Source organism: Corvus brachyrhynchos, unplaced genomic scaffold, assembly GCF_000691975.1.
Source record: "Corvus brachyrhynchos isolate BGI_N302 unplaced genomic scaffold, ASM69197v1 scaffold158, whole genome shotgun sequence".
NCBI classification, from domain to species: Eukaryota; Metazoa; Chordata; class Aves; order Passeriformes; family Corvidae; genus Corvus; species Corvus brachyrhynchos.
The window spans coordinates 916,539-928,360 of NW_008239756.1; the positions used below are offsets into that span (position 1 = coordinate 916,539).

At 53.2% G+C, this 11,822-nt stretch overlaps 1 protein-coding gene across 18 annotated transcripts in view; it reads right to left on the reverse strand.

The window, feature by feature from the left end:
* PTPRS (protein tyrosine phosphatase, receptor type S) overlaps positions 1–11,822 on the reverse strand; it is a 148,252-nt gene that overhangs the window by 20,849 nt on the left and 115,581 nt on the right. For 15 of the 18 annotated variants that reach the window (XM_017742499.1, XM_017742500.1, XM_017742502.1 and 12 more), the window contains 6 exons: positions 5,469–5,566; positions 5,068–5,321; positions 4,602–4,695; positions 4,181–4,396; positions 2,447–2,604; positions 1,500–1,511 (listed from right to left, as the gene is read on the reverse strand). In XM_017742499.1, coding sequence (XP_017597988.1) covers positions 1,500–1,511; positions 2,447–2,604; positions 4,181–4,396; positions 4,602–4,695; positions 5,068–5,321; positions 5,469–5,566 — 832 coding nt within the window. The remainder of the gene's footprint in view (positions 1–1,499; positions 1,512–2,446; positions 2,605–4,180; positions 4,397–4,601; positions 4,696–5,067; positions 5,322–5,468; positions 5,567–11,822) is intronic. The other 3 variants (XM_017742493.1, XM_017742497.1, XM_017742492.1) reach the window with 1 other exon arrangement.

The window sequence follows — 11,822 nt, forward strand, 5'->3', positions numbered from 1 at the left end:
GTGGAAGTTTCCCCCCTCCCCCCAGCAGCAGCACAGACTGGCAGCCAGGAGCGGCTGAGGTGCTGTGAACCCCCACCTCACCCTCCCTCCTCAGAGCAGCCTTCACTGAACTCTGCAGAGCAAAAATCTTCCAACTCTGGCCAAGCCATTTCCAGCCTGAAAGAACCAGAGCCAGCAGAATCATTTGGAAAAGTACAGAATCTCCTGGCCGTGACCTTGGACGTCAAGCTCTGATATTGCTGTTGGCTTGTTCAGGAGCTCTCAGAGCTGCCCTGCTGCAGACAGAGAAGTCAGAGCAGCAGTTTTCAATCTTTTTTGAATGGCAGAACCCTAAAAATCTGGGTTCAACAGTGTAGACACATCCTCTCCCAGCACAGCTGTGCCTGCTGAGATCCACCTCTCCTCCTTGCCAGGAGCCGGAGCCTGCTCCAACCTGCCAGCTGAGCTGCACATGGAAGTGTTTCCTAATATATTTTCCTCCAAATGGGTTAGGTCAGCTGAGGCAGTTGAAAAAGTCTCGGCTGACCTGGCTCATTCTCCTTGAAGAGAATTTAGAAGCAAAGCCCAGTGCTGACCTAAAGATGTGATAACCCCTTGGAAAGAAACAGTGATGAGCTGCTGGGAGCTGAACTTCTCCAGAGTGAGGAGAACGTGGCCCCCACCCTGAGGCTTGGAAAGGTGGTCCCAGCCCTTCCAGCGAGGCGGCTGTGGAGCTCCTCACCTCTCCTGCTTAGGGTGCACAGAAGCCTCCAATAATCTGCCCGCAGCAGCAATGGCAATTACTTAGGCAAGGAGGGGGTTATTCAGGACATTTTTAGCTGTCTCTTGATGTCATTAATAGCCAGAAGAAGTGGTGTGAGCCCTGCCAGCACTGCATGGGGCACCATTTCGGAATGACACCACTTTGCAGTTTGGGACTGCTTCATTTTTGCTGCAGTCCTGGAACTGCTGTTAATAGTTCACGGACTGAACCCATCAGTTACTTTTAGTGAAAGCTTTCCCAGTCTTGGAAATGGTTGGAAAAAAGTCGTATTTCTGCAGTCATAAACAGCCTCTGTCAGAAGCCCTTGGCTGAGGGGGCAAGAGCAGCTTCTGCCATGGGGCGAGGACACCTCAGCTGGTGAGAGGTCTGCTTCCAGCGTGCCAGTGGCTCAGGGACAGCCCGTGTGGAGCAGCCAGACATGCAGAAACCCACTTTCACCTCTGACTGCCACACAAATGAATGTTTCTCTGCTCCATTAACCCAACACTTTATGAGACATTTACTGTCACTGCTGCTCAACCTGTGAAAGGGCCATTTTATTTAGGAATGGACAAGCAGGAGAAAACTGGGCTTGCTTTGCTTTTTCTGCCCCAATCAAACATGGTCTAACATGGGGTTTCTGTGAGGACAGATCTACAGGTGGGAACTGCACCAACAAAGCCCCAACACCACAGCAAACACTGCTTAACACACAGCAAGCAAGAACCTGAATAAATGGCAAATCTGATGCTCTTACCTGTCTGGTTTGCTGTCCAGGAAAGCAGTAAGTGGAGAAAAGACAAGACACATGTTCAGGTTAGAAAGGACTTGCAGAGGGAAGGGGAAGCATTTGCTCAGCTCTAGCCCTGGCAGCAGAGGTGGGACCAGCACAGATCACCCAGGTAAATGGACACCAGCGAGGACCCCCGAGCCCCTGCTCACATGCTGGGATGCAGAGGCCACAGCCCTGTGCACAAGGGAGCACACCTGTGCAGGTCAAAGATGGAACAGGGCTAGGAGAGTTCCCTCCGCCCTGGGAATGAGCTGTCCCAGCTAAGGACACCTCTGCTGGCCACTGCCACCATTACTTACTTTGCTCAGCTCCTGCTTCCCCTCCTGTCCCCTTCCCTTGCCCTGTGTGTGCTCAGGGGACCCCCAGTTCTCATCCACCATGAGCTGCTCAGAAAGCCAAGGGAAAGGGAGCCACTTCCAGGGCTTTTCCCTTCTCTCTCCTGAAGACTCACACCCTGCTCCTGTCTCCCAACTCCAGCAGAAAACCAGCCTGAGACCAGTGGAGGTCTCTGCTGCCCCACAGCTCAGAGGTGCCCTTCCTGCATCCCCCTCACTGCCCACAGGCACACAGAGCATGGAAAGGGGAGTCTGAGGCTGAGAGCAGCAAGGCTGGAGTCCTGACACACTCAGTGCACACATGCCCCAAGGGAGTGTCTGTGGGACAAGCACAGCTTTCCTGGGAGTGCCATGGGGCAGAGTCTGAAGCAGCAAATCCCTGCAGCCCACTGCTAATCCCTCCTGTGCCGGGCAGACTCTCCCATTCCAGCACCTGTGCCTCAGGGCTCCTCTCTCCAATGCCCAAGGAAGGATTTACCCTCAGCTGCCAAGGACAGGACCAAGGAGGAAATTCCCTTTAGGGAACCCTGGGGACACTCAGAACTATCTCAGGTGTGGGCAGCGAGCAGCTCTTACTTTTTGTAGAGCAGGATGGCAATGACGATGCAGATGATGAAGACCACGGCCAGGACGGGCCCGATGACCCAGATCAGCCCCTCCTCGCCATCGATGATGGGCTGCGGGTCAGGGTTGTCCAGCTGGATGGGGTCGGAGAAGGGACTGGCAGCATAGGTCTGGAAGACAGGGAACATGGTGGAACACAGCTCAGAGGTGGGATGGGGACTGAAAAGTGGGCAAGCACAGGATATTCCACAGCGAAAGCTGCTGGAGAGGATGTGAGCTCTCTGCAGCACAACCCAAATGGTAACAGGGAAAATGCCCTCTTCAACCTAGAAAAAATAACCCTGGCCCTGAGCATCCATATGAGGGCATCTTCCACTTCCAGTGCTTCAGGGAGACAGACCACTGGGAGATCACACTCATGTGAAGCTGTAGCCTGCCTGTGCCTGTGGCTCACCCCCTCTCATGGCTGGGAAGGTGCTTTTAGAGATCCAGCTGTCTCTGTTCCACCACAGCCCTGAGCCCTCACCGCTGCCACAAACACACAAACACTTTCCCCAAGCTCTCATGTAACCATCTGGATTTTGACAGTCAGATGGGATTAAAGAGCAAGAGGGAAGGGATTAAAACAAGAATTAATGCTTGGTCTGGTGACTGAAAAAAACCAACCCCAACAAATAAATATAAAGTAGTAAAATGCTGTGTGTGTCCTCTGCTGCCTCTGCACTGAGCCGGGTTCCTGAGGAGGATCAGAGGCACATTCAAACCCTTCAGAGTCCTGACTATGGATGAATTCCTATTTTACTGAACAGCACAGAGAACTGCCATGGCCTGGTTTGGGAGAGCAGTCAGGGACAGGACAGGAACAGGGGCTCTGGGTCCTTGAACTCCATCAGCTCTGAGCAGGCTGGAAAGCTGCTCCACACTTGGGATCCAGGCCACTGGGAGTGAGTCCGCAGCACCTTGTTCTAAAGCAGAAATTACCACAAGCTGCAGTAATCCGATTGAGAAACCCATTCAGGAGTGTGTCAGCCTAATCCTTTAATATCAAATACACAACTAAATATTTATTGGGGGAAAAAACCTCTGAAAACCCTTAATTTCCAATAGCTCCCTGCTACAACTCCATTGGGGGATTTAAAACCAACAAAGTATTAGGCTGTTTCCCATTGTGTGTGAGGGAGGAGGCAGGTAAATATTAAAATAGTTGTTTTCAGAAAGCCAAGTCCAGCCCCAGTGAAAACAGCAGAGATGCCGAACTGGTAGAGAGGACTTGTAGTTTCTGTAAAAAATGCTCCCATCTGTGCTTGGAGGGGAGTTTAGCAATGCCCAGAGTGTGACGTGCTCTTGGAGCAGGATGTCGGGGGTCATTGCTCTGAGGAGTTAAAGAACAGCCTTTAAAGGACATTTCTCTTCAAAAAGAGGGTTTGACCCAGGGCTCTCTGAACTCAAGTCCTGAGGGGATAGTTCAGTGTTCCTCCCCATTCTGGACTCCAGTCTGGAGCCACAAGTGTACAAGTTCTGTGCGCAAAGATGGGGAGAAGCACAGCTGCTCGTGTCCTTGGTGCTTGAAATAGATGAATGGAGGCACAAGCTCGAGCAGCTCACCAGGCACAAGAGCCACATCCAAAAGCTCCACAGCTGTAAAGAAAAGCCCCTCAAGGATGCCAGGAGGGCAGCAGGGCTGTGGCAGCTCCCTGGTCCATCCCCAAGGATCGGAGAGGGCCGGGGGCAGCAGGCAGCACTTACAGCCTCAGGTTCCTGCAGCACTGCCAGGATGAAGATCACGTATTTCTGCCCCGGCTCCAGGGCTCTGTTCTCGAAGTTGTCGTAGTGTTTCATGTCCCCCAGGATGAAGTGGGAGGGCAGGGAGCGGAAGCGGGCAGCGATGTAGGGCTTGGGGAAGTCCAGCTGCCGGGAATGCCGCAGGCTCCGGCGCCGGAGCCTGGCGATGTCCTGGACGAGCTGGAGGGAGCAGAGGAACACCCTGAGACCCTGGAAAGGAGCAGCAAGGAGAGCCAAACCAGCCCTCCCAGACTGGCCATGTCTTGGCTGCTCAGAATGGGGAGCACTGGTACCCCAAAAACCCTCCCAGCCCTCAGGTCACCATCCTCCCATTCCAGCCGCTCACTCTCCCCCTACAGCCCAGCCCAGTTTCACCCACACTCACCTCCTCCAGGTCCATCTCCTCAGGGCTGCCCAAGGGGTTGAGGAACTGTCCTCCCCGGGACTTCCTCAGAGGCACCACCACAATGTAGAAAGCTCTAAATGTTGGGAATGATCAGAAGAAACAGAAGGAATTAGCCACGGAAGAAGGGAGCACACACACTGATGCGAGTTTGCCCAAACTGCCCCACTGGCTCAAGCCCCTGATTTTTCATTTAGCACAGTTGTTATTCCTGGAATGAGCCAGATTCAGTGGCAGCCCCATGTCTCCCCATGTACTCCCTTCACACTTCTTTGGCTTTCCCTTTGGTGTGGAAGTGCCTCCAAAAGGCAACAGTCAGGAACGCTGGAAATGCAGGGATCACCCCCCTGGCACTGCCCCTGTGGGTCTGTGGTGGTCTCCAGCCACCAGGGCTGACCCGCAAAACATGAACTGAGCACCCCACACCTGCAGTTAAACAGAAACCTACTGGACAGGCACAGAGCTCTTCACGTCGGGGAGAATCACCACCACATTGCCATCAGCATCAGGCTTGTGGGTCACCTCTGGCTTCTTGGACAACATGTCAGCAGCAGTCCAGGCAGCGACGTTCTGCTGCAGCCCCCCCATGCTGTTGCCCTGGTTCATCAGCACGAAGTTGTAGAAGGTGCGGGGCCTCAGGTGGGTGATGAGTTTCTTGGTTGTTCGTCCGTCCACGTCGACGTGCAGCCCGTTGTACTGGATCTGTGGGAGGGGAGGAGGTTGTTCCCTGAGCGAGGCTGAAAATGCTCCAACTCCTTCCTCTCCATCCCTTCGGTTTGCAGGGAACGTGAAGCACCCAGCCCTGCAGAGCTGGGGCAAACACAGGAAAAACTCCTGCATGCCACTTGCCTTGTATGGGGTAGGAGAGTTGTAATTCTCAGGGAACTCCCAGCTCAAAAGGACAGATGTCTTTGTCACCATCTTCACCTTGAAGTTTTTGGGTAAAACTGCGGAGAAAAAAGTGAGGAGGAAGGGGAGAAAGGAGAAGAAAAGGCAGCAGAGGGAAGAAAGAGCAGGAAAGAGAAGGAAGAAAATGTCAAGTGCTGGAAGAGGGGCCTGCCAGGCTGGGTCTGGCTGCAGCTGCAGGAATGGAAGGGATTGCTCCCTCCTCCACACTGTGCTTGAGTTTTGCCAAGGTCCATCTCCCAGTGCTCCCTGTCCCCATGCCTAACCCCAGGAGGGTGCGTGGCTTTGCCCCCACTCTGGGCCTGGGTGGCTGCTGCAGGAACGAGGTGCTGGCTGGCTGAGCATGCTCAGGTGAGGAAAAACTCATCCCAGGTCACAGCTTGAGGGTTTGTTTTTTAAAATTTTTGCTCTTTTCTTTTGGCTGTTTGCAAAAGCTGAAGAAAATGCTCTTCCCACCTGTACAGCGACTGGCCCCCCCCTTCAGGTGCCAGTGACAGGAGGTGTCCGGACTTAACTTAGAAGAAAGTGGTAAAAGGGACTTACCTGGCACAAGGCAGAGAGGAGCGGAGGGACTGAGTGTGACACCAGAGTGCTCTGCATTTACTCACGAGCCTGGCTGAGCCTGGCCTGACCTCTCCAGCTCTCTTGCCTCCTGGCACCAGCCCCAGATACAAGGGGAGAGAGGGAGGAGAAACCGGTAAGTCCTACCTTGGTCCAGCTGGAACGTCCGATACTGGACGGTCGGGCTGTAGGGCCCGGGGCCTTTACTGGTGTGAGCACGGATTTTAACATCATAGGCGGTGTTGGGTTTGAGGCCGTTGAGGGTGTACGAGTTCTCTGGGGAGGGGGGCAGGTCTTTTTCCAGCAGGTTGCCGGGAGAACCGGCCTCCCGGTAGGCCACGGTGTATTTGACGATGGCTCCGTTCCTCTCGGCCAGCACGGGGGGCAGCCAGCCAAACTGCACCGACATGGATGTGACGTTGCTCGCCTCGAGGATTTGGGGGTAACCCTTGGGGATGTCTTCGGGGGTGGTGAGTTCCTGCACAGCTTCCTCCCCAAAGCCAGCCCGGCTTTTCACGGCCAGCTTGAACACATACGTGGCGCCCTTGTGGATGCTGGGAGCGATGTACTTATCCTCCAGTGCCGAGAATTCCAAGGTAGCCAGAGGGTCGACATCCTTGCGGCCGAACTGGAGCCGGTAGCCCAACACCTGGCCCTCCGCGTCCAGCGGGGGCTCCCATTTCACCAGGAGAGTGCTCTCCTCTGTCTGGTGCACAGAGAGGATGGGCTTTCCTGGGACTAGGAGAGAAGAGAGACACCTTCAGCCACAGATGGGGCGGGAGAGAGGAGCTGCAGAGACTCTTCAGCTGCAGCGACAGGTTCCTCAGGTCAGCAGCAGCGTTCCAGCTCGGCTCCATGCAATCCAAACTGCTGCCACCCCATACAGGTGGATGGGCCCTAAACAGTTCGGGACATGAGGAGTGCTGCCAGCATGTCAGCTGTGAGGTGCTGACACATTCCTAGATTGATTTTCTTCCCTTTGTTCAGGATGGAGGGGTGTGCACAGCTCCTCCCCTGTCCCCAGACCACTCACCCTCCCACCGCTGGGAAGAACCAGCTCAGGAGTCCCAGCCTCCTGTCCCAATGGCTTCCACGACAGAGAAAAACAAACCTGGAGTCCCCAAACTCCCAACCTCTCTTCCTCTCTCCATTACACAGCCCAACTTATGCAGAAAGAGACTGGAACAGATTGGCCCAGCCTGAGAAGTCCAGAGCAGCTGAGGGTGAAGCAATGAAGGACGGAGGGAAGTCTGGGCAGCCCCAGGTCCTGAGCAGCAGGCACGGGGCCAGCTCACACGGCTGGCAGGCAGCTCATTGCCCACTTGGGTACACAAGCACAGGCAGAGGAAACAGAGCCCGAAATCTGTGCGAGGCAGAGGGCAGGGAGAGCTTCTGCTCACTCTGTGCTGCTCCTCTCCTCTGGAGGAAGGGAACACAGCAGTGTTGGTGCGTTCTCAGCTCCTCCTCACCTGTCGGTGAGCTCCTCCACGTGTGGGGGTTCTGGGGAGCTCAGCAGTGTCTGAGGGAGCTAGGCTGTCTCTGCCTAATGAGCCCTGGCACTGCCTGACTGCTAAGCAAGCCCACAGCCACAGCTAAATGACACGTGCAGGCCCAGAGATTCCTGAAGCCTGAGAAAGCAGAGCATTAATTCCAGCAGCTCACGCGTCATTGACACTCTGCTCCACTATTAGAGATCTAATTTCCTTCTCTCCGCCTTGGTATTTCTCCTGGTTGGACAGGAGGAGGAGTTGGGAGGGATCCCAGCCCACCCCCACAGCACAAGTCCAACCGAGGGGCGAGGGCTGGAATGCTGGAGTGTGGCTGAGGGAGCAGGGCAGGATCTGCCTGTGCCAGGGATTCTGAAGGGGTCAAACTGGGGAACCTCTGCCTGCTGCCTCCACTGACACCTCAACGGGGATGAGGGGCTGTCTCTGAAACAAATGCTGTGTTCCTTCCAAAGTGCCAAAGAATGGCAGGGGGGGTGCTGGGAGACCCAGCCTCCTCTCCTGGGAATGTCTAAGGAACACATTAAAGAGAAAAACAGTGCCATTACCTTTATGTTTCAGTTTTTATCACAAATGTTACTGTAATCAGCTGAGCTGGAAAGTATTACATCTGCACAACAAACACTGTTTGGAATAAAGGTGAGAAGAAAGTGCAGAGAGGGGGAAGTGTTTTATTTTGCAATTGGTTTGGACGGTAAAGGAGAAAATTAGATGTATTACTGTATTTAAATTCAGCCCCCAGCCCTGAATGATAAAGAAAGAAATCTCTCCTCTCAGAAGGTGTATTGACTCAACACTGCAAAGAAGGTAAGAATGTTACAGAGCCATTTGAAAGACTTTTTTTTTTAAATAGCTATTTCAAGTCAGGGGAAATTGAGTTTTGGGTAATAGCTGCTGTGCTGGAGAAAACATCCCTCTGTGACTGATCACCTGCACTGCAAATCCTAATGGGAAGAGATGAGGGAGGGTGACAAGGGAGAGTGACAAGGGAGCCAGGCAGAGAGAAAGGCTCCAGGAGAGAAAAACAGGAAGGGTGGAGAGCCTTGGGGAAAGGGAAAGCAGAGAACCAGTGAGTTAGTGAAGAGAAACATGGGCAGAACTGGAGAGGAAGGAGAAGAGGGTGAGTGAAGGAAAAGGCTCTGGCTGGTATGTGCAGGCAGAGTCCAGGTCCCAGAAATGAGAGCCAGGAAAGGTCAATACTGTCAGAGTTTCTCCCTCCACCAGTCCTGAACACAGGGGATGTATTTCCAGACATGGTACCAGAAGAGGGGAGTGGGCAGGACAAGCCACCACTGTCTGCCTGCTGCTCTTCAGCTCTTTGCAAGTCCCCACCATGACAGCAGAGCTCTCCTGTCCCCAGTGTACCTGCGTGGGCCACCTTCAAAGCTACACAGTCTCTCCAGTCAGACCAGGCAGAGTCACTTTCCTTCTGATGCACCAGAATTTACAGCTCAAGAGATTACGAGTGATGAATTTGCAAGTGATGAATTCATCTGTTGTGTTTCTGGGTGTGCTGGGGCTTTCTGCAGCACTGGGCAGAAAATTGTGACATTTGGTGAGGGTTGCATGTGAGGAATGAAGGGGTTTCTGCCTTACTAAATCTAATTTTGCCTTTGGGGCAGCCTGGCTCTTGCTGCAAGTCTGTCCTTCAAGAAGGGAGTGGGATGAAAGAAGGTGAAGAAACTCCTTGGCTTTAGGAAAAGGCTCTCACCTGCACCCTTCGTGGTGACCACTTTGGGTTTGCTGCGAGCACCATCTCCCTTCATGGTGTAGGCGGCCACGGTGATGGAATAGGCAGTCTCGGGCTGGAGCCCAGCAATGATCATTTCCTGTTTGTGAGATGCCAGAGGGAAATCGTGTCAGTGTTCAGGCCCACACCCAAGGGCAGCTCTCTCCTCCCTGCAGGAGTCTCAGCCCTTTTCCAGCATGCAGGAACACCGAATCAAAGTGCACGAGACACTCTGGGGCTTCTGTGGGAAGTGGCAGAGGGGGAGAGCCCCGTTTCCCTGGCAAGGCAATCACAGCTCTGCAAACACAGCCTGGCTCTGCAGGGCCCTGTGCAAGGCATCCTCCTCCAGATCAGCCTCTCACACATTCCCTGTCTTCACACAAACCATTTCAGCATCCAAATGCTTTCACTCCCTTCAAAGCTTTCCTCTCCACTGTGCGGCCTCAGAGGAGGCTCAGAGGTTTCAGGGAGATTACATTTCTTTCACCATTACCCCTCTCTTCTCTCCTCAGAGATATTTTTAATGCCTTCATAATATTAAAGGGATTGCTTGAATGCAAAGTGCAAGACGACACATTCCGCTCACGCTAAAGCTCCCTGCTAAATCCCACCCCCTCCTTCCCCATCCTCTATCAGCCTCCCCACACCTGGCTCCCAGGAGCTTTTGTTGGAACACTGGCCCCAAGAACAGCCCTTCTCCAGGAGGGATCCAGCCTTTCAAAGGGCTGTGTTGGAAAAGGAACACCCGTGCTAAATCAAACAGGATGACAGCACATGCAGCAGGGTTTTCCCCAAGGCACCAGAAAGGAGGGAGATGGGAATGTTGTGCATGTTTTATGGTTTTCCTCTCTCCTCATCCCTTTGTGCTTTCGATATTAAATCTCAGGGCGGCAGTTGCAAAGAATTTGTTAGTACTGAAAATAACTATATCCCCAGTGGTGAGCTGGGAGTGGAACAGCAGAACTTTCGAACACTGGGATTTTGATCGGTGAGTTTGGAGGCCATCAGCTGCAGGGGCAGGTCTGGCTTCTGGAAGTCAAGAAACCTGCTCTGCTCTCACACCTGCCAAGGAGTTTTGTTAAGATTTTAGGCAGGGGCTTTGCCTCCCATGAGACTCATTCTCCACCCCTCAAAGGGAGGCCCCTCACTTGTGCAGGGCACTTGGCAATCCCCAGGAGACACAAACACAACCGGTTTGGTCGTGTGTTATCTTAGGACCTTGTCATTCCAAGGAGAAAATGCTTTCTCCTACTGCTTTGTAGCTGTAGGATTTTGGAAAACACTTACCATTTTAGCAGAAATAGCAAATGCTAAACAGCCAAGCTGATTTCAAGGTACTTCAAAGGTAAGAGCACCAATAATGATTCAGTGCTTTGCATCAATGAGTTTCTAAGAATCTTGGCCCTTTGAGGATACAAAGCATTTGTTCATGCTCTGAAAGCTCAGGACTCATGCATTCTGATTTCCCAGTGCTTCCCAGCCTATCTTTTCCACACACAGAGGTGTTGCAAAGCAGCCCATCTGAGCACCCTGGTCTGGTGGAAGGTGTCCCTGCCCGTGGCTGGGAGTGGAACAAGATGGCCTTTAAGGTCCCTTCCAATCGAAACTATTTTAGGATTCTCTAATGTTCAAGGAAGTCCCAAATTCAACATTCCATCTGCTTCCCTACGGAGGAGCAGCAAACCCATCTTTCCTTCAGAGCCAAAGGGAAAACCCTGTGGGATTGCTGCGTGCTGACAAACGACACGATCACAGAGGGTCACAGAGCAGTGACAGGGAGGGGACAATGCATGGGAACACCAAAAATGGGCTCTAAAACAGGCACACTGGCATTGCAAAGAAAAAAAATAAAGGAAAAGGAAAATATCACACCACAACAGGAAGTGGGAGAATGGAAGAGGCAGAACCAGCATGGGAGGACTTTTATGTTTTTACTTACGTATTCAGCAGTGTCATCTGTTTCCCACTGGGCAGAGAACAAGAGAGGTTTGGCACATGAGAATACAAGAGGGGAAAGAAGGGAAAGACAGAGACACAGCATGAGGAAGGAGTCCCTGAGCAAGCAGTCACACAAGGTCAGAAGTTACCAGGCAAGCATGAGGGAAGAAGTAGAGTGGGAGAAATTAGTAGATTCCACTGTGGCCTTTGCCTGAATTAAAAGACCTCCCAGACACAGGGAGGATGGATGGGTATTTATCTCAGTGCTGGGACAGCAGTTCATACTCTTCCACAGTAACACTGTCCGGGAGCACAAAGGAGCTGCAGAGACACAGCCACGCCTTGTCACAGGTTCTCATGGCCCTTCCCCAGAGTTACACTGCCTGCCATGAGGCAGAGCAGCCAGAGCACCCACCCCTCGCAGCCTCGCGGGGTCGGACAGGTGAGCCCTTACCTGGGCGTCCGCCAGCATGATGTCCTTGATGTGGGGCAGCCCCCTGGCCTCGCCGTTCTCCATGCGGACATAGTGCACCTGGTAGCCGCGGATCTGGCCGTGCTGGGGGC